General features: G+C 44.7%; 1 protein-coding gene across 1 annotated transcript in view; it reads left to right on the top strand.

Moving 5' to 3' along the window:
* Positions 1-6,311, top strand: part of RAB11FIP5 (RAB11 family interacting protein 5) — a gene marked incomplete in the record, with an annotated part of 102,098 nt that extends 95,787 nt beyond the window's left edge. The window contains 1 exon segment of the mRNA XM_073611063.1: positions 4,137-6,311. Coding sequence (XP_073467164.1) covers positions 4,137-4,342 — 206 coding nt within the window.
* Positions 6,312-27,896: the final 21,585 nt, after the last annotated feature.

Below are 27,896 nucleotides of genomic sequence, written 5' to 3'. Positions count from 1 at the left end.
ATTTTTAGCAACAAATTTCAATGGATTACAAAGACAATCCGATTGTTTAAAGTAAAAAGTACATGAAAACCAGTCTAGTCTCAGAATAGTAAGTACAGTGCACCGAAAAACATTTCTCATAGGGGCGTAGATGTGGGGGTGGGTGCCTCAACTTTTTTTGCAGGGGTAACTTGGGTGTGTATAGGTGTGTGTGTATGTATGTATATATGTATATATATATAATATATATATATATATATTTGTGTGTATGTATGTGTTTATATTTGTATAACAGTGTAAATTTGCTGTCCCATCAAAATAACAACACACAGCCATAAATGTCTAAACCGCTGGCAACAAAAGTGAGTACACCCCTAAGTGAAAATGTCCAAATTGGGCCCAAAGTGTCAATATTTTGTGTGGCCACCATTATTTTCCAGCACTGCCTTAACACTCTTGGGCATGGAGTTCACCAGAGCTTCACAGGTTGTCACTGGAGTCCTCTTCCACTCCTCCATGATGACATCACAGAGCTGGTGGATGTTACAGACCTTGTGCTCCTCCACCTTCCGTTTGAGGATGCTCCACAGATGCTCAATAGGGTTTAGGTCTGGAGACATGCTTGGCCAGTTCATCACCTTTACCCTCAGCTTCTTTAGCAAGGCAGTGGTCGTCATGGAGGTGTGTTTGGGGTCGTTATCATGTTGGAATACTGCCCTGCGGCCCAGTCTCCGAAGGGAGGGGATCATGCTCTGCTTCTGTATGTCACAATTCATGTTGGCATTCATGGTTCCCTCAATGAACTGTAGCTCCCCAGTGCCGGTGTTCTGCCGAGAAAGGTCCCCCATCGGATAGTGTCCGCCCTATACTGCCCAGGCGCAGTGCTTGCACAGTACGGAGGACAAAGGAGACGCCGAAAGTCTCCGAACATGAACAGCTGTTCATGAGCTGTACACAGCGCCTGTGCAATTAACACTACATTGTTCTACACGCTCCCGCATGCTCCCGATGCTCGTGCAACTCTGTAAGTGGCGGGTGTAGGGCGGATGCATACAGAAGATGGCCAGAGCTCATACAATGGGGGTGGGTTTCTCAAAGGGGCGGATGTAATATTGAGTAGCGTGTAAACTACACCCGCCCCATTGTATGAGCTTTCTGTATGCATCCGCCCCTACACCTGCCCCTGGCAGAGTTGTACGAGCATCGGGAGCATGCAGGGAGCGTGTAGAACAATGTAGTGTTAATTGCGCATGCGCCGTGTACAGCTCATGAACAGCTGCTCATGTTCGGAGACTTTCGGCGTCTCCTTTGTCCTCCGTACTGCGCAAGCAGTACAGTCGGACACTATCTGATGGGGGGACAGTTCTCGACAGGACACCGGCAGTACTCTTGCAGCCCCAGACCATGACACTCCCACCACCATGCTTGACTGTAGGCAAGACACACTTGTCTTTGTACTCCTCACCTGGTTGCCGCCACACACGCTTGACACCATCTGAGCCAAATAAGTTTATCTTGGTCTCATCAGACCACAGGACATGGTTCCAGTATTCCATGTCCTTAGTCTGCTTGTCTTCAGCAAACTGTTTGCGGGCTTTCTTGTGCATCATCTTTAGAAGAGGCTTCCTTCTGGGGCGACAGCCATGCAGACCAATTTAATGCGGCGTATGGTCTGAGCACTGACAGGCTGACCCCCCACCCCTTCAACCTCTGCAGCAATGCTGGCAGCACTCATACGTCTATTTCCCAAAGACAACCTCTGGATATGACGCTGAGCATGTACACTCAACTTCTTTGGTCTGTTCTGAGTCAAACATGTCCTGTTAAACCGATGTTTCGTCTTGGCCACCATACTGCAGCTCAGTTTCAGGGTCTTGGCAATCTTCTTATAGCCTAGGCCATCTTTATGTAGAGCAACAATTCTTTTTTTTCAGATCCTCAGAGTTCTTTGCCATGAGGTGCCATGTTGAACTTCCACTTACTAGTATGAGAGAGTGAGAGCGATAACACCAAATTTAACACACCTGCTCCCCATTCACACCTGAGACCTTGTAACACTAACGAGTCACATGACACCAGGGAGGGAAAATGGCTAATTGGGCCCAATTTGGACATTTTCACTTAGGGGTGTACTCACTTTTGTTGCCAGCGGTTTAGACATTAGACATGAGTGTTGAGTTATTTTGAGGGGACAGCAAATTTACACTGTTATACAAGCTGTACACTCACTACTTTACATTGTAGCAAAGTGTCATTTCTTCAGTGTTGTCACATGAAAAGATAGAATAAAATATTTACAAAAATGTGAGGGGTGTACTCACTTTTGAGATACTGTGTGTTCAATTGTGCTCATAGGTTTACATACCCTGGCAGAATTTGTGTATGTATGTATGTATGTATGTATGTATGTGTGTGTGTATATATATATATATATATATATATATATATATATATTAAATACACATACATACAGGCAGGTGTCATTAAAGAGCAACAGTATGCACTGTGATTTTGGAACCCAACAGCTAACAAGTGGACAGCAGCATTGAAAGCCAGCCTAATCACATGTGGGCACCCCAAGGTGCCATCTCACACAACTGGCTTGTCAGCCCCAGTTGTAGTTTAGACACCTGGCTGCATTGCACACTGAATGCATGTGCCACTTTATTAGGTCTTGTGACTTGCCATCTGTACAGGGTCCTCCCCTGGTATCGGCAGTGATGATAAATTTAATTATCTCGCTCCCATAGTGTGGCTGGCTGGAGGAAGCCTGTTGGATGGAGGTCCCCAGTGTCACATGGGCTGCATGATGAGATGTGACAAGGTGTGACAAGTTTAATGAACTCTGCTTACACTGCAATATGCAGAAAATTCTCCATGGATCTCCCACCACCCCCTGAGAGCTGGAGGTTATTTTAGCTGCTAGTCCCAAAGGTGCTGTGTGTTTTTTTTTTTTTGTGTGTATTCTTTACATAGCGAGTCCTATATACATAAAGTATTAATGGAAATTGTACTGGCGCTATAGCTCTTTAAGAGCGGTAGACCTACATTGTTATATAAATTTTATGGCCAAATGTATGTGGACAACTCATCAAATGATGGCATTCTCTGGTTTTTAGGGAAGGACCCAGTTATTGCTACAGTATACACATACGTTTTTGACAATTGTGCGCTTCCAACCTCCTAGTAACAATTTGGTGAAGATCCTTTTCTGTGCTCCATGATGGTGCCCTTGTGCACAAAGTCTGCTCCATATAGACCTGTCCTAAAGAAAAAAAAAACACCCAACCGCCGCTCACCAGCCTCCATAAGGAAGCCCTGTGGGCGGGGGTAAACCTCATCGGGGGAACGTGGCCTGGATGCACCCGGGCTGAAGCCGTTCATTACAACAGACACAGGCTGAGTTGGTGTGTGGCAGTTGGATGTTTTATCATTAGGAGTTGCATAGAGCCAGGACAAGCTTGTTTTTCTGTCTGCACCCCAATAGTAGGAGACGCGTATAGAGTGGCACCCAAAGCTTTGCAAGTCCATAAAGGCATAGATTGATGAGTTTGGTATGGAAGAACTCAAGTGGCCTGCACAGAGCACTAACCTCAACCCTGGTGAACACCTTTGGGATGATTTAGAATGCTAATTGCAAGCCACGTCTACTTACCCCACATTGGTACCTGAGCTCACAAATGTTGAATGTTCAAATTCCCATAGACACTCCAAAATCTTATGTAAAGCCACCTTTGAACAGTGAAAGGTTGTTATAGATGAAAAGGAGGAGGCAACTCCATAATGTTCATGGTTTTGGAAAGGGATGTTCAGGGAAGCTCGTATAGCAATGGTGGCAAGGTGTTCACATACTACGTTCAGCTCTCTTCCCATTTGGTTTTGGCATTGGATGGTACAACAAGCTCATATAGAAGTGATGGCCAGGTGTTCACATACAGTACGTTCTGCTGCCTCCTCATTGAATTCAACAAGACAACAGAAGGCTGAGGACATAAAATACAAAGCTGGATAAATTTCTCTTTTTAACATACACTAGTGAGATATGTAATTTAATCCAATGGCCTTCCAATGTGCTCAGGCAAGAGCTTTTTTAATCTTAGTTTGTGTGGAAGTTGCAGTTACATTTATTTTATTTATATCTTTTTTTTATTTCTTTTAGGATGTGTCCTCTCCAGACCAGGCAGCCAAATATTACCACCTGACCCATGACGAGCTGATCAAGATGTTACTGCAGCGAGAGGCTGAACTGGAGAATAAGGATCTCCACATGCAGGAATTGGAAGACTACATAGACAAACTTCTGGTGCGCATTATGGACCAGGCACCTGCACTTCTCCAGGTTCCTCTGGAGACCAAGAAATAAAAGCTAAGGGGGAGACCTGGTGAAAAGGTCTCCAGTTAGTCGCTTATCCACAGGGGATACAGTATTAGACTATTAAGCTCACATTGGTTGACAACTCCTAGCCATGACTTATACAGGTGGCCTTCAACACTTCTGCCATAACAATATGGTGCTGAGCATCCTTTTCACACATTCAAATGCTATCATAGCTCAGTTTCACTCTTGGATTATTATATATTGTACAAGTCTTCAAAGTCTTCAGACTGGCCTAAGGCTGCGCTTTGTGTACACCACACAAAATTGATTCAAGTATTTAAGGACCACTATACCATTACATAGACATTATGATAGAGCTGCTAATAACACCCACAGCTATGTATATTAAAGTCCTCACGCTATGTATATAGAGAGCTATCTGACGATGATGCCCAAATAACTGCCCTCCCAAACTATGCCAATTCTAAGGAACTTTACATATGGATGAATGTTATTGTGCATATACACACCAGTTTATAAAATGGATTTTTTTATGTCTAGATGCTGCATACATTTTATCTAGACTTGATAGCATTCAAGTGTCCCCATAGCTGTACACTGTTTTTGTGTTGTCACCGATCTTGTCACTAGGCTACATCCTGAACTTTGATTCAGCTGCCTTCATAGTATAATACATGTATCTATAGTATCCTACATGTAATGTCAGACATTTAATGCCAATGCACCCCTTTGGGTAGTTTACTCATTAGTTGATAAAGTAGGATGGAAAGCCGGCAACTCGTTCTTCCAAATCAATGACTTTATTAATAATGGGCAGAGCGTAAAAATGCAACAGCTTAATCATTAAGGTGTATTGCCGAAACGCATAAGCTGTTGCATTTTTACACTCTGCCCTTTGTTAATAGTCATTAATTTGGAAGAATGTGTTGCCAGCTCCCCCATCTTACACTATCAAGTTATGCTTCGGTGCTAGAAGGACACCATGAGTTAGAACAGTGTTTCTCAACCTTGTCCTCAAGTACCCTCAACAGGCCATGTTTTGGGAATTTCTTAGATAAAATGGCTGTCCAAAATACCAAGCCATTGACTCTCTGATTTAAAGCACCTGTGCAAGAGAAAGGAAAATCTGTAAATATGGCCTGTTGGGGGGTATTTGAGGATAGGGTTGAGAACCACTGCATTAGAGCACGGTCTTGCCCACCTCCTAGGGGAATCCAACTGGGCATTTTCCTTTTTTCGATAAAGTTTACTCCATTAGACCTCAAACTGGAATATGGTGATCAGTTCCTAACATTTGACAGCTTTGGTCAGAGTTCATGTATCTTAAGTTGTAGTTTCACTCAGCTGAACCCTCCATAAATTCAGTTAAACCGTCTTGATTCTTTACATCGGTAGAGGCTTTTGGGGAGTTGTTGGATATGGATGACTTGTTCTACATCTGTCTTAAAGCTGTCACAAATGAACCGACCCCATATGATGTAGAAAATGCACAATATATTGGCACCATTGAAAAGTGCTGGTCAAAATAATCTGTAGATCCAGAGATCTTAAGTTTTGTACTTAAGATTTGAACTTGACCCTTATCCCTCCCGACTGTAAACCCAACCTGGAAAATCTTTAACATGACAGATTTTAAAGTGATGGGAAGAACTGAAGTCAAGCTTGACTTTTACAGAAGCAGTCAAGCTGCGCATACAACTTTCACTGGAAAGTGCTGGGACAAGATCCTTTGGCACCCAAGGCGACAATGCCAAAGTATGCCTCCCCCAAAAGCTATGGACTACTTTTAACAGCATAGGTTATGGGTCCTGCCCTTTTTGCAGCCCCCTTCCTGATAAAGTGCACAAGGCGGTCTCCTCTTCTTCCTACTCCCCAGCCCTGGATCTCCTTTGCATTTGTTTTTCACTTCTGTTCTTGCACCTTTTCATTGTATGTTCAGGTGGAATTGCGCAGGCTTACTTTAAATAGAATGTAAAATTATACAAATGTATTATGTTTGCTGCTGAATGATCCATTATTGTGCCTACTGCATGCTAACTTCTTGCTCTGTTATGGGACCCTCTGCTATGCATTTCAGTAGCCAGCTCCTTGTTCATATCATACAAATATTGCTCATATAGAGGACCATGGAGGCAGCCAATGCTGGTTGTTTATCAACTGCTAAATGGGTCAACGTGATAGTCAGTCAGGCAAAAAGCAGCTTCCATGATTCTCCCAGGAAAATTCCTTTCTTGCTGCATTCTCAGTAGACCCATTGCGGTTGATTGACTAAAACTGGAGCGTGCAAAATCTGGTGCAGCTGTGCATGGTAGCTAATCCGCTTCTAACTTCAGCTTGTTCAATTAAGCTTTGACAATAAAACCTGGACGTTTCTGGTGCAGAACTGCACCAGATTTTGCACTCTCCAGTTTTAGTAAATGCACCCCATTGCCTTTTTCTCTGTTGAGCCTAATTTTTAGGGGGTTCCTGCAGCACAGTGGGGTGATGCATGACACTCAAATACCTTTTATAGCAGCTGCAGGGTTAGTTTGCGGTGTTAAAAATCCATGACCACTTTCAGCCCGGTGTGGCAATTCCAAACTCTCATACTCAAGTGTTTGCTGCTGTACCCATCACATTATTTGCCTTGTGGTTTCAGTGACGTGCTCTTGGTACACAACATTGCTTTAGTCGGCCGGGTCTGAATGCAGTGATGAGTTTACACAAATTCCAGCTTACTAAGATTTTATTGTAGTTTTCTTTATGGCGTTCTTTACTTTCTCCAAAGTTTTAGGTTATCTGCCATAGATTTTTAAGGCTTCAGAAGGGCTGGAAGCTTTGCCATCATGGTAGATGACCAGCATACTGCCATGTTGGCATAGGTGTGAAATCTAGATTACATTTTACATGTTGGCCACTGTGGACAGATTAGGCTTGGGCAATCCCCTTTACAGTAGTCAAGACTACCTGAAATGCTAGTTCACTGATATTTCAGTTTTGATGGATGGATAAACAAACTCCAGTATGTCAATTTCACCACCAGGGACTATGAGAAGTCGGCATCTTTAAATGAGTCTGTCGGCTATTATAAGTTTTGGGATAAGCCTTCTCAACTACCATTCTTCTGTCTAATAAGAAGAGTGCCTTGGTGGCCATTAGGGGAATTCCCTTTGGACAGGGTATAGGCTGGCAGTGTGGCCTAAGCCAAAAAGTCAGTGAAAGTCATGCTCTAGTGAAACTAAATCTGATAGGCAAGCATATAGAAGGCCTATTTGGCCAATGTAGGTTGAACTGGCATCCTTTAGCAGCACGTTTCTACTTTTTTACCCCAGAAGAACCATTTGAAATACTTTCTAGGCCTCAGAAAACCTCCTGGTAAAATTTAATTTTGGGTCAATTGGAAGTATGCCCCCTTACATTGGTGATCAGTAGAAAGAATGCCACCCTTACAGACAGCTAAAAAGATCATTTGTGTCTTGTTGTTGGCTCTTCCAGGTGATGTTGGATCTAGAAATGTGTAGGAACCTTAAAATTTGGAGGTCAACAGACACAGTCCAAGGAACCCCTAGCAGTCTCTGGAGGAATCTCTAGGGTTCTACCAAACCCTGGTTGAAGTTGGCTGACTTTTATAGTAACTACTCCTAGGAAAGACTTTTACTTTTCATCAGCCATTTAAACCTTTAAATTTTAAGTAATGTCATGGAAACATCCAGCATTCCCCCAGTTTATTTTATACGACTAAAAACTGCTAAATGCACTGTAACTGCAACTGTGTTTTTAAGACCGAGACGGTACAGAGCAAACCATCTTTTTGAAAGTGGACAGTGAATCGCAAGATATATATATTTTATAAAAATTTATAGTCTTGGCTTCAGGGTGATTTTAAAGGGTGGGTGGATGGTTAGCCTTTATACTATTCTACATTTACCTCGATAAAGGTATTGACAACAACCTGGCTTATTGTCTGAAATGTTGTCATTGGTGTATACCGGGGGTAACTATGTATCCCCATGTGGGCCCATGACAGCCAATCCAAATGCAGCTTAGAATAAAGATAATAAAAGCTGTTTTGTTTGGTTGTCTTGAGTTACCACTTATATTTGTGTCTGCTTTGTTGAAGTGGGAACTGGTCAAGTTCCCATCGAGTGCCTTCATACCATTTCCCTACCATGCTTCCGTATCATTTGTAGCATTGTTTCTGCTCATGGAAAAGTTAGGTGGCCAGTTCACATTTATTCAGTATTTGCTGAGGAATTTTACTACCTGCTTCGTATATTTTTCCAGCTGCAGCCATCATAAAGGATTCCCTCCTTTTTTCCTGCTGGATTGTTTATATTTGGGGAATGCATTCAGCAAGAGGAGTGGGTACATCTCAAGGTAGATGGTCACAGAGCCACACTTTGGAAGTCCTTAAATATTTAGACCAACAAGCATTTATCCACTCCTCCAAAAACTGAAATATCACTTTTAACAGGACAAGTCTACTCATCTGCAGCTTATAGTTCTCATAAGTGTTTCCCCAGACTTACCAGCTGCCCTTTTCCTGTTGGACATTCTCTTCTTGCTTCCTTTTGTATAAAGTAATCTAAATGAAAAAGATTGCTGTATATAATTGCTGTATCAGCATTGCACTTCCTGCATTAGCACAATTTTTTTTTTTTTCTTTCCGAGGTGTATATATTTGTGTTGGACATATGTATGGCTTAGCAATAACAAGGACTTTGTGCATTTGGTTACTGCAGTGTTTTTGGTAAAGCTGTTCAGTTATATGGAATGGCGTTGGGAACAAACACACAGTGGGATTGCTTTTGATAAAACTGGAGTATGCAAAATCTAGTGCAGCTGTGCATGGTAGCCAATCAACTTCCGACTTCAGCTTGTTCAATTAGGCTTTGACAAAAAAAAACACCTGGAAGCTGATTGGTTTCTATGCAGAGCTGCACGAGATTTTGTACTTTCCAGTTTTAGTAAATCAACCCCACTGTGTGTCTGGCTAAGCAATGTTCAGGTGGCCACCACCAAAGAAGCAAAATTTGGTTTTAACCTTCCCGCGTGAGCACAGTGGAGAATTCTGAAGCCTGTATGCTGTTGATCACAGAAGATCCCTGAATGATGGGTAACTTGATAACAGAGGTGACTGAACCTTTTTTGTGGTTAGTGCTACAGTTGTGTACAGTTTGTTCATACAAACTACACAACTGTATGCTGTCCTATCGGTTAATAATCCATTATGAGTTTTCTGAGTTTACCAAATTTTAGTACTGCAATTGTGCAAATCTTTAGCACTGCAATTGTGCAACTTGCACGAAAACTGTGCCAACTGCATTTTTTTGCATCGACTTATTACATTCTCAGACAATCTGGTTTAAAAAGGGCTCTATATTCTACTAGCATATCTATGGAATATCTTTAATTTGAAAGCATTGCTCTTTAAGCTCAATATCCACTGAAAAAAAAAAAAAAAAGTTCTTTAAATGCAAAAGCCATGGCATACCTCCCCCTTTTTTTTTTATAATGATGTGGTTAATGCTGCTTGTTATCTTGAAAAATTCAGCCTGTAATGTACCACCTATAGTGCACCAGGTCCTCTGTTTCCACTATAATAGACCAGTCACCTCTACTCCCTCGGTTTGATCAGGGGGACTGGTCGTGCAACTGCCACTTGTAGTTTTCACAAGGCAGCGCTAGTGTCTCAAATTCAGTGCTGCCTAGAGTGGGTGGCCTGTCCCTGCCCATGAAATAATATGCTGTTGGGTGATGCGAAGACCTCCTCGACAGAGATCCCACAAAAGTGTCTGAAAATATTTCAGGGAGCCAAGTGTCCATGGAAAGAGGGGAGGGGTCAATGAAAGAAAAAGGATCCCCAAAGTTCAGTTTCAGGAAATGTATCATGAGAAAGCTGTAGATTGCCGTTGCTGCCTTCCACCCACTTCTGAAAATTCAAGTTGCCTGGATGTTATAAAACACTTGTACTTACAGTGATCTGGGACACGCAAGTGGGTCAAAATGAAGTCTGGGCACTGGATCCTTCTTTCTGGGGCGGTGACAACCGAATATCGGACATGCTGGGTCAGCATAACCAACCAGGGTACTAGCATCTTCAAAAAAGCTCAGCACTACCAGCCTGAATTCTCAGAATTGGTTTTCTTTAGTCTACACGATGACTTGCATGTTAGTAAAAAGTTCCAGGAGGGTGTGTAAATGTCTGAAGGTGGACATCCCCCTCGAAGTGCAGACTTAATCGCCAACTCGCCATCTAGCTCATTCTATGCACATATATCAGCAAATATTATCCATACAGCTGTATATTATCTGCTACAAAACTCCATGTAGACCGTGCAGGGAGTGTACTCTTTTATGAGGGTGCACATTCTATTGCTAGAATGTAATAATCGGCTGTGCAACCACACTATTTTCACAGGTCTGACCGTTGGTTTAATGGTCAATCTATCCACACAGGTTTCAGTTTTGGGTGGAGCCTTGGAGGGCTCAATCTTTTCTACTTCTAGGAATTCCCAGCTTCTGCCCACTTGCATTCATTTTACACTACAAAGAATGTAGCAGAAGTTTGAAAGGACCTCCGAGCAGGTATTGCCAATAGAAACCCTAAAGAAGCAAAGTGGTCAATGGGTGATTCAGCTCCCCAGGGCCCATCCAGGACTGGAAGGTCTGTTTTGGGTGGACAGACCCATTTTAAAGCTTTTTTTTTTTTTTTTTTTCCTTATGTTTTTTCCGTTTTTGTGCGCACGTCGTTGGGTACAATGGTCACTCATGTGATGGAGGGGGAAATGTTCTCTTATGTACAAGTTATATATATTGCTCTGTTTAAATATATATTTTATAATTGTTGCTTATGTTTTATTAAGAATGTTCATGAAATATATGGTTTTTAAGCACTTTAAAAAAAGAATAAAGTCAGTTACAAGTCAGAACGGGTGTCCACGTTTTATTACTGTGCAAACAAAATAGAATTACCGATGGCTACAACTCCTACAGCCACAAACTAGATCTAGATATAGACCCATCTAGAAATGAATATCTGAGCGGCAGAAGATGGGTCCTGAACCTTGTACATGGCAATAAATTGTCATTGATGGTTTGGTGATTGACCAACTGTTCTTCCTGTATACACTATATTGTCAAAAGCATTGGGACGCCTGCCTGAACGTGCACATGAATTTTAATGGCATCCCAGTCTTAGTCCGTAGGGTTCAATATTGAGTTGGCCCACCCTTTGCAGCTATAACAGCTTCAACTCTTCTGGGAAGGCTGTCCACAAGGTTTAGGAGTGTGTCTATGGGAATGTTTGACCATTCTTCCAGAAGCACATTTGTGAGGTCAAATGCTGGACGAGAAGGACTGGCTGATGTTGGATGAGAAGAACTGGCTCGCAGTCTCCGCTCTAAATGTGTAGGCCAGTCAAGTTCCTCCACCCCAAACTGCTCATCCATGTCTTTATGGACCTTGCTTTGTGCACTGGTCCAAATTATTTGGTGGAGGGGGGGGGATTATGGTGGGGTTGTTTTTCATGGGTTGGGCTTGGCCTCTTGGCTCCAGTGAAGGGGACACTGAAGGCGTCAGCATCTGTACTGGTCTGTACTTTGGAAAATGTCCGCCACAGCCTTGGTCCGTGCCGGTCCATGAACTGACTGGTGTATACTTCTTCTTTTTTTTTTTTTTTTCTTTTTTTTATTTTTTATATAGCGCCGCTCGCTCGACACTTTAAAAAAAATGGCATGGCATACATCACAGCTCTCTCTGCTAAGCTGTGTTGTATGTTATACTCCACACCTCTCTATTCCCCACACTGTGCTGTGCAAGCCTTTCACCACCGATCCCCCACCTAAGTTGTATTGTATATTATACGCCACACCTCTCGATTTGCCTATTCTGCAGTTGATACTGTATACCTCTTCATTCCATACACTGTTCTGTCATTGTGTCCACCACACCTCTCCAGTTCCTATGCTGTACTGTGATCTTGTGCTGATGCAGGTCTGCTCTGGCGGTGGTTCCGACTGTGCATGCATGTGATGGGGCATGCAGCGCTCCCCACCCACCCAAAAACAGTGTGCTTAGGGCAGCACGCCCCTGCCCCCACCTTGTCCTGGCCCTGGTGATACTCCATATCTCACTCCCTACACCAGGGATATGCAATTAGTGGACCTCCAGTCCCATCATGCCTCTGTCTTTGGGTGTCATGCTGGTGGCTTGTCAGTCTTGCTATGCCTCATGGGACTTGTAGTTCTGCAACAGCTGAAGGTCTGCTAATTGCAAATCCCTGCCCTACACCAACCATTCTCAGCCAGGGTTACATGGAAGCCTAGGGTTCCCCCAGAGTTTGCTGTGGCTAATTGATCTCCCATCTGATGGCACGTTCATAGAACCAGGGCCATCAACACTTGGTAGTAGGGTTGCCACCTGTCTGGGATCCACCCGGATAGTTCGGAAGCATGCGTTCGGGTTTCAGACCACCTGCAACCCGGACACATTATTCAGACCAGACTATGGCTTCCCAGCAGGGTTGCTGGCTGCAGTTGTGTAAGCTGAGAGCGTCTGTTACACTCTTTCATACTGCCTAAAGCCAGCACTAAGAATTACCCCTCCCCCCACACAGATGGGAGAGGAGAGAGGGCTTGATCTACTCCTCTTCCTTCCGCCCCTACCCCTCCTTGTCTGCCCACACTTCACTCCTCAGTGCTGTGCCTCAGAAAAGGAAAGTTGGGGCCAGAAAGTTGAAGTCCAGCAGCCTCAGCTACATCTGGATGAGAGGTGCTGACTGCCAAGGGGTGAGTGAGCTCACCATCCATCCCTGCCTGTGACTGAAGTCTCCCCCCTTCTCTCTCCTGCCTCTGACTAATTACACTAAGGTAAATCCGGGTTCTCAGAGCACCCTTTACATTAGAGTTCCCCTTTACACCAGAGGCCACAGTGTTCCCCCTTACATCTGAGTCCTCTCTGTACATCAGAGTTCTCACTGTTCCCCCATAGATCAGGGTTCCAGAGCATCCCTTATGTCAGAGTCCCCAGAGTTCTCCCTTACATCAGAGTCTGCAGATTCCCTCTCCACCCACCCACCCACCTTACAGTGTAAGGGAACTCCATGAGTTCAGATGTAAAAGAGGAACTCTGTGGACTCTGATGTAAAGGGGACTCTTGTGATTAACTTTGATTAGAAATGTTATTTAATTGCAAAATATATGTATTTTTTATACAACAAACTAAAATTTTACTGTGCGCCGCTAAAGTGTTCGGGTTTGACTTGAAGAAAAGGTGGCAACTCTACTTGGTAGAGGCATTAGCATGGCACCATTGGTCTTTAAAAGCTGTCTGAAAGGGTGGCATTCTTCCCACCGACCACCAACGCAATGGGGCATTTTCTTAATGACCCCCTAACCCTAGCAGGGGTTCCCTGAGACCTAAAAATGATTTCAAGGGTACCTCTGAGGTTGAAAAGGGGAAGCCCTACACTAGGTTGTACTTTGTGTCCATCACACCTCTACATTTTCTCTGCTGTACTGTGCCTCGTTTACTTGTATAACTATATCTTTTGCACAAATGGAGGTTAACTAAATCTATCTTAAAAATAGGCTATAACCCAAATAAGCGATACACCATATAGCAGGAAGTGACAGACTTGTGGTATGTTCATCTCTTTTACTTCAAACCCACAACCCGAAGAATGTAAGAAGTTTGACCTCAATTTCCAGTAAGAGCACAGAGCCCCCTAATGTAAACTGATGATTTTATTAAACACTCGGGATAATTTGCGTTATCTCCTCCAGCTGCTGTCCATATCAGATAATGGTTGTAGATATCATAACAGACAATCTGGGATCAGAGGCAGCTGCTCCTGTGTTTCAGCATCAAATTTCTGCCTGAATTTTATTAACCAGACGCACAACTTTGCAGTCGAAAATCCAAAGGGATTCCTTTGCTAAAAAAGACTTTTTTATTTTTTTAACCCATCAAAACTGGAAAAAGCAAAATGGTTCCATCAGCCAAGACTCATGCTGAGTGGCCAGAGTTCAGCTAAGGACTTGTTTCTGCGGCTTGCTTTTATCAGATTGCGTGGTCGAGTGGGGAAATGCATTTTTTATGTTGTATTAACAGCCCAGAGTTGAGTGTAAATCGGCCCTGCTGCATACTTTGTGCAACAATTGGAGATGCATCTCGCTGAAAGCTTTCGACTACAACAATTCATTCATTTTCTACGTACTCTGCAGAAAATGAGCTTGCATCTTGCAACACATGTGGTGTTTGAAAACGGATGTATAACAAGACACTTTACAACGTGGATGCATCTCCATGTACTACAAACAATTTTGTCTCTTCCTCCACTAAACTGTCCTATCAATTAGCGTGGGGAAAAGACCTAGGCATGGGACTTGATGGTGAGGAGGACTAGCGCACCTGGACTACTCGTACCCACAAGGGAATCTTAAATGTTTCTCTGGTTGAGGTGAGCTATAAAGTCTACTCCTAGATGGTGTTTAGTGCCAGAGCGCCTCTCGCACATGTACCCAGGTTTCTCACCTTTATGCTTCAGAGATTGTGGGCAGGTGGGAACAGCCCTTCATATTTGGTGGACATGCCCCAAGGTCAGACGTTTCTGGATTTGTGTCCATTCTTTGATACTGTGTATTAATTTATGATCGTTAATAGCCCCAAGGACGCCCAGATCACTTTTACTGAATAAGCCACTGGATGATTTGGAAGTGTTAGCTATCTTGGCTGCCAAAAATATAAAATAAATTATCAGCACGGCTTGGAAGAGTCTAGTGGTTGACCTGGCCCTTAGGGCTAGTTTACACTTTCTTTAAAACAAGGCACGCTTTGTTAAAGCTCTCTGAACGCCGGTCAAAGCTCCTGTCACTAAATAAAATGGTTAGCTTAGTCCTGTTTACACCTGCTTTTGCTTGGAGCTTCGATGGGGCTTTGGTGAGGCTTCATGGGGCTTCAAGCGAGCTTTGCCATAGACTTCTATGGAGGCTTTGAAGCACCACTGAAGCTACATGGGGTATAATTTTTGAAGCGAAGCCAAAGCAAAAGCAAGCTGTAAACAGGACTATAAGCTAACCATTTTATTTAGTGTCGGGAGCTTTGACTAGCGTTCAGAGAGCTTTAACAAAGCCTGCCCGAAGCCTTGCTGAAGCAAGTGTAAATGAGCCCTTTTAGTCCCTTTTAAGGACCGATTCATGCTTTGCTGCTGTTCTTGTGTGTCATGTTATACCAGGGCACAAGAACGGACAATTAAAGCAGTGGTTCTCAACCTTGGTCCTCAAGTACCCCCAATGGGCCATGTTTTGGGAACTTCTCTTAGATAAAATAGCTCTTAATACCATGTCATTGATGTTGATTTTAAAGCAGCTGTGCAAAGTAAAGGAAAACCTGAAAACATGGCTGTTGGGGGTACTTGAGGACTAAGGATGCGAACCGCTGCATTAAAGCACATGCACATTTTATTTTTTCCTGATGCACTGCCCCACAATGCATAGTCATGTGTTTTACCATGAGTTGTGATGTGCCGTAATTCATGTGCATTTGAGCTGTGTTGTCCAAGAGCAGGGGTCTCCAAACCTTCTAAACAAAGGGCCAGTTTACTGTCCTTCAGATTATGGCCAGTGGGGGTAGAAAATGTCCCGGCATCAGTGAGAGTAAACAATGCCTTAGGCCTGGTGGTCAGTGGAAGTAATGAAAATGACATCTGTGGCTCGTAGGAGGAGGAATGATTCCCCATCGATGGTGTCAGTGGGAGGAATAGTGATTCCATCGTTGGTGTGTCCCGATGCTGTCAGATGTGAAGGCGGAGTTAACGTCACCACGCATGCCACAACCAGGAAGTGACTGGTCAGATTTGGGGGATCAAATTTTTACAGATAAGAGCTTGATGTGGTACTTTAAAAATAAATTGGTACTTTAAGATAAAAGGTTTTATATACAGTTTTACACTGATAGTATCCTTGGTTCTTTTTATATGCTATAGTCGACTATTCAGCTGTTTTGGCGATTAAATACAGAGACCTAGAGGCGGTTTATGCTCCCTTACGGATGACTCATTGATACACAAACTCATGTTGCTCTTTTTATGTATAAAGAACCCACTTGTTCTTGTAAAAGCCCTATACCAGTGATGGCGAACCTTGGCACCCCAGATGTTTTGGAACTACATTTTCCATGATGCTCATACACTCTGCAGTGTGGTTGAGCATCATGGGAAATGTAGTTCCAAAACATCTGGGGTGCCAAGGTTTGCCATCACTGCCCTATACATTCAAGGTAGTGGGATACTTAGGTGTTTGGAGTATCTGGCTATCAAGACAAGACTTTTTCACAATAATCTTCACAAATCTGGACTCTTGTTTATATTTTGGGATTATTATTTTTATTGGTTTATATACTAAGATTGACACAATTTTATGAAATTCTAGTGTGGCAATTTGGACTTTATAGTCTGAGGAAAGATGCCCCATCGATGGTTTCTGTGGGAGGAATGGTGACCCATCGATGGTTTCTGTGGGAGGAATGGTGACCCATCGATGGTGTCCTTGGGAGGAATGGTGACCCATCGATGGTGTCCTTGGGAGGAATGGTGACCCATCGATGGTGTCCTTGGGAGGAATGGTGACCCATCGATGGTCTCCTTGGGAGGAATGGTGACCCATCGATGGTGTCTGTGGGAGGAATGATGACTCATCGATGGGTCACCATTTCTCCCACGGCCACCATCGATGGGTCACCATTTCTCCCACAGCCACCATCGATGGGTCACCATTTCTCCCACGGCCACCATCGATGGGTCACCATTTCTCCCACGGAAACCAATCTATGGTGTCTGTGGGAGAAATGCTGACCCATCGATTGTGTCTGTGGGAGAAATGCTGACCCATCAATGGTGTCCTCATAGGGCCTATAAATAAAAGGAACCGGGCCCTATTGTTGCCTGTAGTGGAAGGAATAGTGCCCCATCGATAGGGATCACTGGGAGGAATAGTGCCCCATCGATAGGGATCACTGGGAGGAATAGTGCCCCATTACTGGTGTCAGTGGGAGGAACAGTGCCTTATTGTTGGCGTCAGTGGAAATAATAGAGCCTCATTGTTGGTGTCAGTAGAAGGAATAGTTCAACGCACTATTCTCAACACACACGTTCCTGTAGAAATGGCCGTGCATATAACTGGGTGCTGTAGCATCCACGGGCTGGAACCGTGTCTAGTCAGAGCCGCACAGGACGCCTTCATCAGCCCTTTAGGAAGAGGTCATGCGCAGCTACGAAACATTGGTATCGGCTGTAACGATGTGTGAGCTGAATAAAGCTTTGGACTCGTTCTGGAAATCCTTGCTGTGCTGGTGACATTCTCTTGCAGTGAGACAAATGGTGCCCCATCATTAGTGTCAGTGGGAGGAATAGTGCCCCATCATTGGTATCAGTAGTTCCCCATCATTGGAATCAGTGGGAAGAATAGTGCCCCATTATTAGTATCAGTGAGAGGAATAGTGCTCCATCATTGGTGTCAGTGGGAGGAATAGTGTCCCATTGTTGGTATCAGTGGGAGGAATAGTGCCCCATTGTTGGTATCAGTGGGAGGAATAGTGCCCCATTGTTGGTGTCAGTGGGAGGAATAGTGCCCCATCATTGGTATCAGTAGAAGGAATAGTTCCTCATCATTGGAATCAGTGGGAAGAATAGTGCCCCATCATTAGTATCAGTGAGAGGAATAGTGCCCCATCATTGCTGTCAGTGGAAGGAATAGTGCCCCATCATTGATGTCAGTGGAAGGAATTTTGCCCCATCCAAGGCTGCTGTTAGAAATCATGGGGCCCTATACTGCCTACCTGACAGGGCCCCACTCCCTCCCACCCCCCATATAATATCAAAGTATATTTTTAATAAAAATACACTAAAATCCTTATTATATGACCTGTTTACCAGCCCCTAGGGTTGCCACCTGTCTGGTATTCACCCGGACAGTCCGGGTTTTGAATGATGTGTCCGTGTTTCAGTCCTCCTCAAACCCGGACACATTATCTATAGACTGGACTGTGGCTGGGAGATGAAGAGTGTTGGGGTGCTCAATGGCGGATGGGGGGGGGGGGGGTGATGGGACAGACGGTCCGTGGTTCCCCTCCTCTCCTTGTCCCCCTCCTGCCCCCAGCTTCTGGCGCTTTCTCCCCATGTATTGTAGCGCTACCCCCTGAGGAGCCGCTTAATGAATGTTTGATTCTGCACCCTGCCTCTCAACCCCAAGAATAGTTTCAACCCCCTCCGGCACACCTGCTTGGTACTATTAGTGTGGGACCCAGCAATAGATAGAAACACAATAATGATAAACCATGAAGTATATTTACCATAGCCCTGGATCCCGTCACTTCACCAGCTGTGGTAGTAAATAGAGACTCACTCAGATTATCAATTAACCACTCAGAAAGTTTACTAAAGTGGATATATAAAAACAAAATAAACAATGTGATCATTTAGAAACAATAAATGACAGTAGATAACAGTCAGTGTATATGTGAGACGGCGGGTTCAATAATCACAGTAGGGAGTATATGCAGACAGGCGCTCAAAATGCTCCAAAACCTATATTAAACACCTTCCCACTGAAACCCCAATACACACACAGACCAAACTGTCATAATATAATGTTACTTACATACAGCAGTACAATGCAATACTTAGCCGGTGCTCAAGGGCTCCCCCATAACAGACCCTAGAGTTCAGCTGTATGTGGCCTGTGAATAGGTAGGATCACTTTTGTGGGACTACAAGTCTCCCCAGCAGTCTGTAAATAACTCGATCAGCAAACAGTGCACTTTACTGAAATGGGCAGGTGCCCTCTCACCGCAATAGACCCAGAGGCTGTGAGGCTCTGTCCGGACTCCCCTCTTGCTGTCTCAGTCTGATGAAAGATGGCGCGCTGTACCGCTCCTCCGGATGGCTGGGATGCAGGAAAACTTCCAGATGTCCTGGCACTACACACCGATCCTCTTGCTAAGATGGAGGGGCTGTACTCTGAAGTCACTCAGAGGCTGGCAATCCCGCTCCGCGCCATGTAGGACGCAGTCTTTTGATCACACACAGACCTCCCTGCCGGTTGTTGAATGGCGTCCGGAGAGCCCGAAAGATGGCCGCGCTTGTCCTTTTCCCTGTTTGCCCAGCAGGCTGTTCTGTGAATTGGCATTGTGGGTCCAGTAGTTCCCAAACTGAGTTAACAACATGAGTCACTTCCTCATCAAACTACATATCCCACAATGCATAACTGTTTACCACCTAAATGAATAAAAGTTCCTGATAAAGTTTCAGCGGTCACTAGAGGGAGCCAAACCCTTACTTAGGAAACAATACATTACAGTGGAACCTCGGTTTGCGAGAAACGCGGTTAACGCAAACAGAGCACTGTATTTCTAAAAATCCTAACTCGGTTTGCAAGTGTTGTCTCGCAAAAAAAAGCAGGATTCAGGCCAAAAGCCGCTTGCAGTACCGCTTTTGGCCTGAGGTGGGGGGCGCCGAAGCCGAGCAGAGCCGAAAGTCGGCGATCTGCGCCATTCGGAAATGCATGGAAAGGCCCGAGGACAGTTCAGCTGACCTCGGCAAACCTCAGAAATGCTCGTGAACGAAGTCTTTCCGAGGTTTGCCAAGGTCAGCCGAAGTCAGCCAAAGTGTCCCTCGGGCCTTTTTCGGCCATTTCCGAGGCTCTCCGGCGCCCCCCGCCTCTGGCTGCATGCGGTATTGCATCCCACTGAAGTCAATGCAGAACAAATTATTTTAGTTTCCATTGACTTCAATGGGAAAACTCGCTTTGATATGCGAATACATTGGATTACGCGCATACTCCTAGAACGGAGTATGCGCGTAATCCGAGGTTCCACTGTACTTAACATGATAACTTTGATAGCAAACCCCTGTGCTACATATACATGGGGGACCATCTCGGTTGTATTGGAGGTCATGATTCCTCATCTTGATGCACGCATGACGGCGTATGTGTGCACCAAACTGAGAGTGAAATGTCCCAGCTGGTCCAGTGTGAACAGTCCATGGTGGAGGCTGGTTGTCCCATCAGAGCCTCTATGCCCCCCTCCCCCAGTACTGGTGAACGCAGAGCTGGAGGGGGAATAGTTCAGTCGGTTCTCTTATTCCTTTATTAGCTGCTTCCAAATTTGCACCTGAATCGCACCTGAACCAGTGAACAGAACCACACCAAACTGCCGCACTGAAACTGCGGCCGCATATGTGTGAACCCAGCCTGACGGTTTGGATCAGCAGATAAAAATAGAAGAAAGCCTAAAAAAGAAAACAAATGCAGCCATCGCATCTAGGAATTGGTAAGCTGCAATATAATAGATGTTTGCTTTTGGGTTTGATATTGTTTTAAGAGCCCTCGACATGAAAAAAAAAAAAAATGCTACAAGCGTGCGCGTTTTTGTGCGAAAGTCAAATTCTCAGCATGCTATATACTTTAACCGCTTGCCGACCGCGCCATAGCCGAATGACGGCTACAGCGCAGCCAGCTAGTTCTGTCAATTGTGCGCCGGTTCACATTAGATGCGGCACGACTTGCAGGTCGCCTCACCGAGGCGACCTGCACACGACTGCCGCGGCGACTTGCAAGACGACTTCTGTATAGAAGTCTATGCAAGTCGCCCCCAAAGTAGTACAGGAACCTTTCTTCTAAGTCGGAGCGACTTGCGTCGCTCCGATTAGAACGGTTCCATTGTACAGAACGGGAGGCGACTTGTCAGGCGGCTAGGTCGCCTGACAAGTCGCCCCCGTGTGAACCAGCCCTGACGGCCTCCCGTGATCGCTCCCGCTGCAGGCGCGCTCTGTCATCGCACTGTCCTCCGGACACTGCTGATCACAGATTGAGGTGAAGAGCCAATCAGCAGCTCTTTACCACATGCTCAGCTGTGTCCAATCACAGCTGATCTCGGATGTAAAGAGAAGCCGGTTATTGGCACTCCTTTCCTCATGCTGACAGCTGAAAGGAGAAGAGAGCCGATAACTGCCTTCTCTAAAAGGGACATCTACACTGAATTGTCGTCCCAAAGTGACCACCAGTGCTGCCAATCAGTGCCTCTTCATCAGTGTCACCTATCAGTGCCGCCCATCAGTGCAGCCTATCAGTGCAGCCTATCAATGCCCATCAGTGCAGCCTCATCAATGCCCATTAGTGCAGCCTCATCAGTGCCCATCAGTGCAGACTCATCAATGCCCAACAGTGCAGCCTTATCAGTGCCCATCAGTGCAGCCTCAATAATGCCCATCAGTGCAGCCTATCCGTGCCCATCAGTGCAGCCTCATCAATGCCCATCAGTGCAGCCTATCAGTGTCCATCAGTGCAGCCTCATCAATGCCCATCAGTGCAGCCTCATCAGTGCCCCTCAGTGCAGCCTCATCAGTGCCCCTCAGTGCAGCCTCATCAGTGCCCATCAGTGCAGCCTATCAGTGCCCATCAGTGCAACCTCATCAATGCCCATCAGTGCAGCCTATCAATTCCCATCAGTGCAGCCTCATCAGTGCCCATCAGTGCAGCCTATCAGTGCCCATCAGTGCAACCTCATCAATGCCCATCAGTGCAGCCTCATCAGTGCCCATCAGTGCAGCCTATCAATTCCCATCAGTGCTGCCTATCAGTGCCCATCAGTGCAGCCTCATCAGTGCCCATCAGTGCAGCCTATCAATTCCCATAAGCGCTGCCTATCAGTGCCCATCAGTGCAGCCTCATCAGTAAAGGAGAAAAATGACTTGTTTGCAAAATTTTCTACCAAACTATGAATTTATTTAGCAAAAAAAAAAAAACCCAGTGGTGATTATATGCCACCAAAAGAAAGCTTTATTTGTAAAGATGATAAAAAATGTCATTTGGGTACAGTGTTACGTGACTGTCATTCAAAGTGTGACAGCGCTGAAAGCTGAAAATTGTCCTGGGCAGGAAGGGGGTGAAAGTGCCCGGTAGGTAAGTGGTTAAATGAAAAGCTTACAGAAGCACCTAGAATAGTCTTTATGAATCCTATTATCTCACTGCCCCGTCTTAGAGGAATGAAATTTGTGATAACTGTGCAGAGAGATGAAGTAGAGAAGCGTGCTGAGTTAGTATTCCAAGATGGCGGCATTATACAGAACATCTCCGAAGCATGGCCTTCTACTCCGCATTCCCTCTCCGCAGGGTGTCCGGTAGAGGAGCTGTCCGGGTAATAAATGATCCCATTATACCTGTCTCCTGGTGAAGCATGGCTCTGATTAAAGGGCCAATGTCGGTTCAGGCAGCGTTCATTATCCCCGCTTCCAGGATGGAGAACATTGTCCGGGGCGCGGAGTACAAATTCAATTTATTTCCTCATCGTGGGATCTAAAGGATGGAGCCATTCACTAAATAATCTTCACTTCTACTGATCAAGAAAACGAGGGTTAGTTCTAAAGCAGCGGGGGTGGGGGGGGGGAGATCCGCAATTTTATTTTATTTATTTTATTTATTTATTTTATTTTATACTTCAATCTGAGTTTTTAGTGATGTTTTTACAGACAAAAGTATGGAAGTCGGGGCTGCCAAGCTACCAGATTGAAATTTACTGACACGACGCCTACAATTTATTGAAGTTTTTCCTGGCATTTCCAAAAAAATCACAGTTTTAAGTGAAAATTTCAGTATTTAGACTACAAACAAGTAAAATATGCACCTAACAATGTGATTCAAAGTGTTACTAAACCCCGGACCCTGCATTCACTATATCTGGTCTCCCACAGAACAGGGAAATGCAATTATTTTAGTAAATATAAACTGCTAAATACCTTTTCTCATCAGCAGTATATAGCAGTCTTGTGACTTCTATCCATGTCTGGTTAAAGCTTGTAGGAGAAGTTTTCATTCTCCTCTGACTGTCCTATGAGGCTGCAGGACCCCTGACCCTCTGTCTGGACAGTGCTGATTGGCCCTGTGCTGATCACAAACACCCTCCCAAGAAAAAAAAAACTCTCTAGCAATACACACCAAACTGAGCATGTGCAGAGTGACTCCAAAGGCTCTGTGCCATCAGGAGATATATTGGGGACAGTGACAGAAGGGGAGGATCAGAAAAGACAGGATCAAACTGCCTTTTTTACACAAGGCAGAGGATTAACCCCTTAGGTTCCACAGTGAGTGTAACAAGCATGCTTTAGTGAAGTGGTTCTCAACTTTGTCCTCAAGTACATCCTACAAGTCCATGTTTTGGGAATTTCTCTAAACTACCCTGTTTCCCCGAAAATAAGACCTAGCGTGTTTGTCGGTGATGGCTGCAATATAAGCCCTACCCCCCCAAATAAGCCCTAGTTAAAGTCCTTGTAGGTCTTATTTTCAGGGTAGGGCTTATTTTCGGGGAAACAGGGTAGGGCTTATTTGGGGGGTAGGGCTTATATTGCAGCCATCACTGACAATCACACTAGGTCTTATTTTCAGGGAAACAGGGTAGCTGTCCAAAATACCAAGCCATTGACTCTGATTTAAAGCACCTGTGCAAGATAAAGGAAAACCTGCAAGCATGGCCTGTTGGGGGTACTTGAGGACAGGGTGGAGAAACCATGCTTTTCTGCATATACAGACTGATTTTACTGTTGTGGGTTTAGTAACACTTTAACCACTTAAGGACCGGGCTTATTTTTGACACTTGTTGTTTAACCACTTCCTGTCCAGCCTATAACAGATTAACAGCCGGGAAGTGGTTCTGTTATCCTGACCGGGCGTCATATGACGTCCAGCAGGACAACATGTAGGCGCGCTCCCACGGGGGCGCGCAGCGAGTGCGGCGTGTCAGTCTGACACGCCGCATCTCCCAAAGTGATAAGAAGCCTCTGACAGAGGCTTCTTACCATGTGATCAGCTGTGACCAATCAAAGCTGATCATTGCGTGAACCAGGAAGTGCCGGTAAACGGCATTCCTCGGTTCGTGCTGACAGGGAGAGCTGATTGGCAGCTCTCCCTGTCAGAGGGGGGGTTCTATGCTGATAATCAGCACACTGATTATCAACTCAGCCCCCATCAAATGTACCCATAAGCTGCCAATCGGTGCCCAGTCAGTGCCCCATCATAACCCCCTGCCAGTGCCCAATAAAGTGCCAATCAGTGCCCACCACAGTGCAAATCAGTGCCCACCACAGTGCAAATCAGTGCCCACCATAGTGCCAATCAGTGTCCATCACAGTGCCAATCAGTGTCCATCAATGCCACCTGTCAGTGCCACCTATCAGTGCCGCCGATCAGTGCCCATCAGTGCCACCTATCGGTGCCCATCAGTGCTGCATATCAGTGCCCATCAATTCTACATATCATTGCCACCTTATCAGTGTCAACTCATCAGTGCCCATCAGTGCCGACTCATCAGTGCCCGTCAGTGAAGGAGAAAACAACATTTTATAACAAAAACAAAGAAAAACGTATTTTTTCTTTTAAAAATTTCTGTCTTTTTTAGTTTGTTTAGCAAAAAATAAAAACCGCAGAGGTGATCAAATACCACCAAAAGAAAGCTCTTTTTGTGGGAACAAAATGATAAAAATGTCATATAGGTACAGTGTAGTATGACCGCGCAATTTTCATTCAAAGTGCGACAGCGCTGAAAGCTCAAAATTGTCCTGGGCAGGAAGGGGGGAAAGTGTCTGGTATGGAAGTGGTTAAAAGTTAAAATCTGTTTTTTTTTTTTTTTTTTTGCTAGAAAATGACTTAGTACCCCCAAACATTATATATATATATATTTTTTTTTCAGACGCCCTAGAGAATAAAATGGCGGCCATTGCAATACTTTATGTCACACCGTATTTGCGTAGTGGTCTTCCAAACGCAATTTTTTTGGGGGGAAAAAAATACACTTTTTTGAATTAAAAAATAAGAAAACAGTAAAGTTAGCCCAATTTTATTTCTATATTGTGAAACATAATGTTACGCCGAGTAAATTGATGCCTAACATGTCACGCTTCAAAATTTGCGCCCGCTCGCGAAATGGCGACAAACATTGGCACTTAAAAATCTCCACGTCGTTTAAAAATTTCTACAGGTTACCAGTTTTAAGTTACAGAGGAGGTCTAGTGCTAGAACTATTGCTATCACTCTAACGATCGCCGCCATTCCTCACATGTGTGGTTTGAACACCGTTTTCATATGCGGGTACGACTTACGTATGCGTTCACTTCTGCGCGAGGGACAGGGTGCTTTGATTTTTTTTTTTTTTCTTATTTATTTTCCTTTTTTTTTTTTTTTTTTTTTTTTACACTGTCCTTTTGAAAAAAAAAAATTTTGGATCACTTTTATTCCTATTCAAAGGAATGTAAACACCCCTTGTAATAGAAAAACAGCATGACAGGACCTCTTTAATATGAGATCTGAGGTCAAAAAGATTTCAGATCTCATATTTAGTCCAGATTCACACTGAGCTGCGGGAATGAAGCCCTGCGAGAATTTCACTCCCGCGTGTCAGTCCCGATTTGGGCCGCCATTTCAATGACATCTGTGCAGATGTCAATGTAAATCGCAGCCCGAAATCGCAAAAAGTAGTACAGAAACTACTTTTTGAAATCGGTGCCGCGCCGCAAATGCAGCGTCGCACTGATTTGGATGGTGCCATTGCCGGAAATTGCCGCTGATTTGACATGTGATTTGACATGTCAAATCGCATGTCAAATCGTATCGCAATCTGAACCAGGGCTTACACTTAAAAGCAAAAGCAAATAAAAAAAATTATTATTTTTTTTTTTTTCTTTTTAAAAAAATGGTCCCTTTAAGGCCAGAGGGTGGAAGTGACGTTTGACGTCGCTCCCGTCCTCCAAGGGCATAGAGTCGAATAGGGGGCCATCATTCCTTCACTCGAATTCCTGCCCACCAGGGGAAAACATCGGATCGTCTCCCCCACTACTGACGGATCCAATATACGCCGGGAGGGGGGCCCTTCTTTCCTGGCGCTGATAAAAGTGATCTTGCATCGAATCTGCCACAGAGACCACTTTTCTTTCAAAGCGGACCGCCTGCTATTGAAGAAAATACCTGGGTTATGGCAGCTATCTGTTGCCATATCAACGGTATTTATCGTCAGAGTAGCGACGTATAATGATGGCGGGCGATCCGGAAGTGGTTAAGGCAAAAAACATATTACTTATTTTATTTTGGATATATATAAGTAGCAGTATACAATATCTCACAAAAGTGAGTACACCCCTCACATTTTTGTAAATATTTTATTATATCATTTCATGTGACAACACTGAAGAAATGACACTTTGCTACAATGTAAAGTAGTGAGTGTACAGCTTGTATAACAGTGTAAATTTGCTGTCCCCTCAAAATAACTCAACACACAGCCATCAATGTCTAAACCGCTGGCAACAAAAGTGAGTACACCCCTAAGTGAAATTGTCCAAATTGGGCCCAAAGTGTCAATATTTTGTGTGGCCACCATTATTTTCCAGCACTGCCTTAACCCTCTTGGGCATGGAGTTCACCAGAGCTTCACAGGTTGCCACTGGAGTCCTCTTCCACTCCTCCATGATGACATCACAGAGCTGGTGGATGTTAGAGACCACCTTTCGTTTGAATATACCCCACAGATGCTCAATAGGGTTTAGGTCTGGAGACATGCTTGGCCAGTCCATCACCTTTACCCTCAGCTTCTTTAGCAAGGCAGTGGTCACTTTGGAGGTGTGTTTGGGGCCGTTATGTTGGAATACTGCCCTGCGACCCAGTCTCTAAAAGGATGGCATCGTGCTCTGCTTCAGTATGTCACAGTACATGTTGGCATTCATGGTTCCCTCAATGAACTGTAGCTCCCCAGTACTGGCAGCACTCATGCAGCGCCAGACACCCCCACCACCATGCTTGACTGTAGGCAAGACACACTTGTCTTTGTACTCCTCACCTGGTTGCCGCCACACACACTTGTCACCATCTGAACCAAATAAGTTTATCTTGAACTCATCAGACCACAGGGCATGGTTCCAGTAATCCATGTCCTTAGTCTGCTTGTCTTCAGCAAACTGTTTGCGAGCTTTCTTGTGTGTCATCTTTAGAAGAGGCTTCCTTCTGGGATGACAGCCATGCAGACCAATTTGATGCAGTGTGCGGCGTATGGTCTGAGCACTGACAGGCTAAACCCCCCCCCCCACTCCTTCAACCTCTGCAGCAATGCTGGCAGCACTCATACATCTATTTCCCAAAGACAACCTCTGGATATGACGCTGAGCACGTGCACTCAACTTCTTTGGTCGACCATGGTGAGGCCTGTTCTGAGTGGAACCTGTCCTGTTAAACCGCTGTATGGTCTTGGCCACCGTGCTACAGCTCAGTTTCAGGGTCTTGGCAATCTTCTTATAGCCTAGGCCATCTTTATGTAGAGCAACAATTCTTTTTTTCAGATCCTCAGAGAGATCTTTGCCATGAGGTGCCATGTTTAACTTCCAGTGACCAGTATGAGAGAGTGAGAGCAATAACACCAAATTTAACACACCTGCTCCCCATTCACACCTGAGACCTTGTAACACTAACGAGTCACATGACACCGGGGAGGGAAAATGGCTAATTGGGCCCAATTTGGACATTTTCACTTAGGGGTGTACTCACTTTTGTTGCCAGCGGTTTAG

This window comes from Aquarana catesbeiana, linkage group LG01, assembly GCF_042186555.1.
Source record: "Aquarana catesbeiana isolate 2022-GZ linkage group LG01, ASM4218655v1, whole genome shotgun sequence".
Classification (NCBI taxonomy): domain Eukaryota; kingdom Metazoa; phylum Chordata; class Amphibia; order Anura; family Ranidae; genus Aquarana; species Aquarana catesbeiana.
The sequence above is the reverse complement of the archived record's forward strand: the minus strand, read 5'-3'. Positions and strand labels throughout refer to the sequence as shown.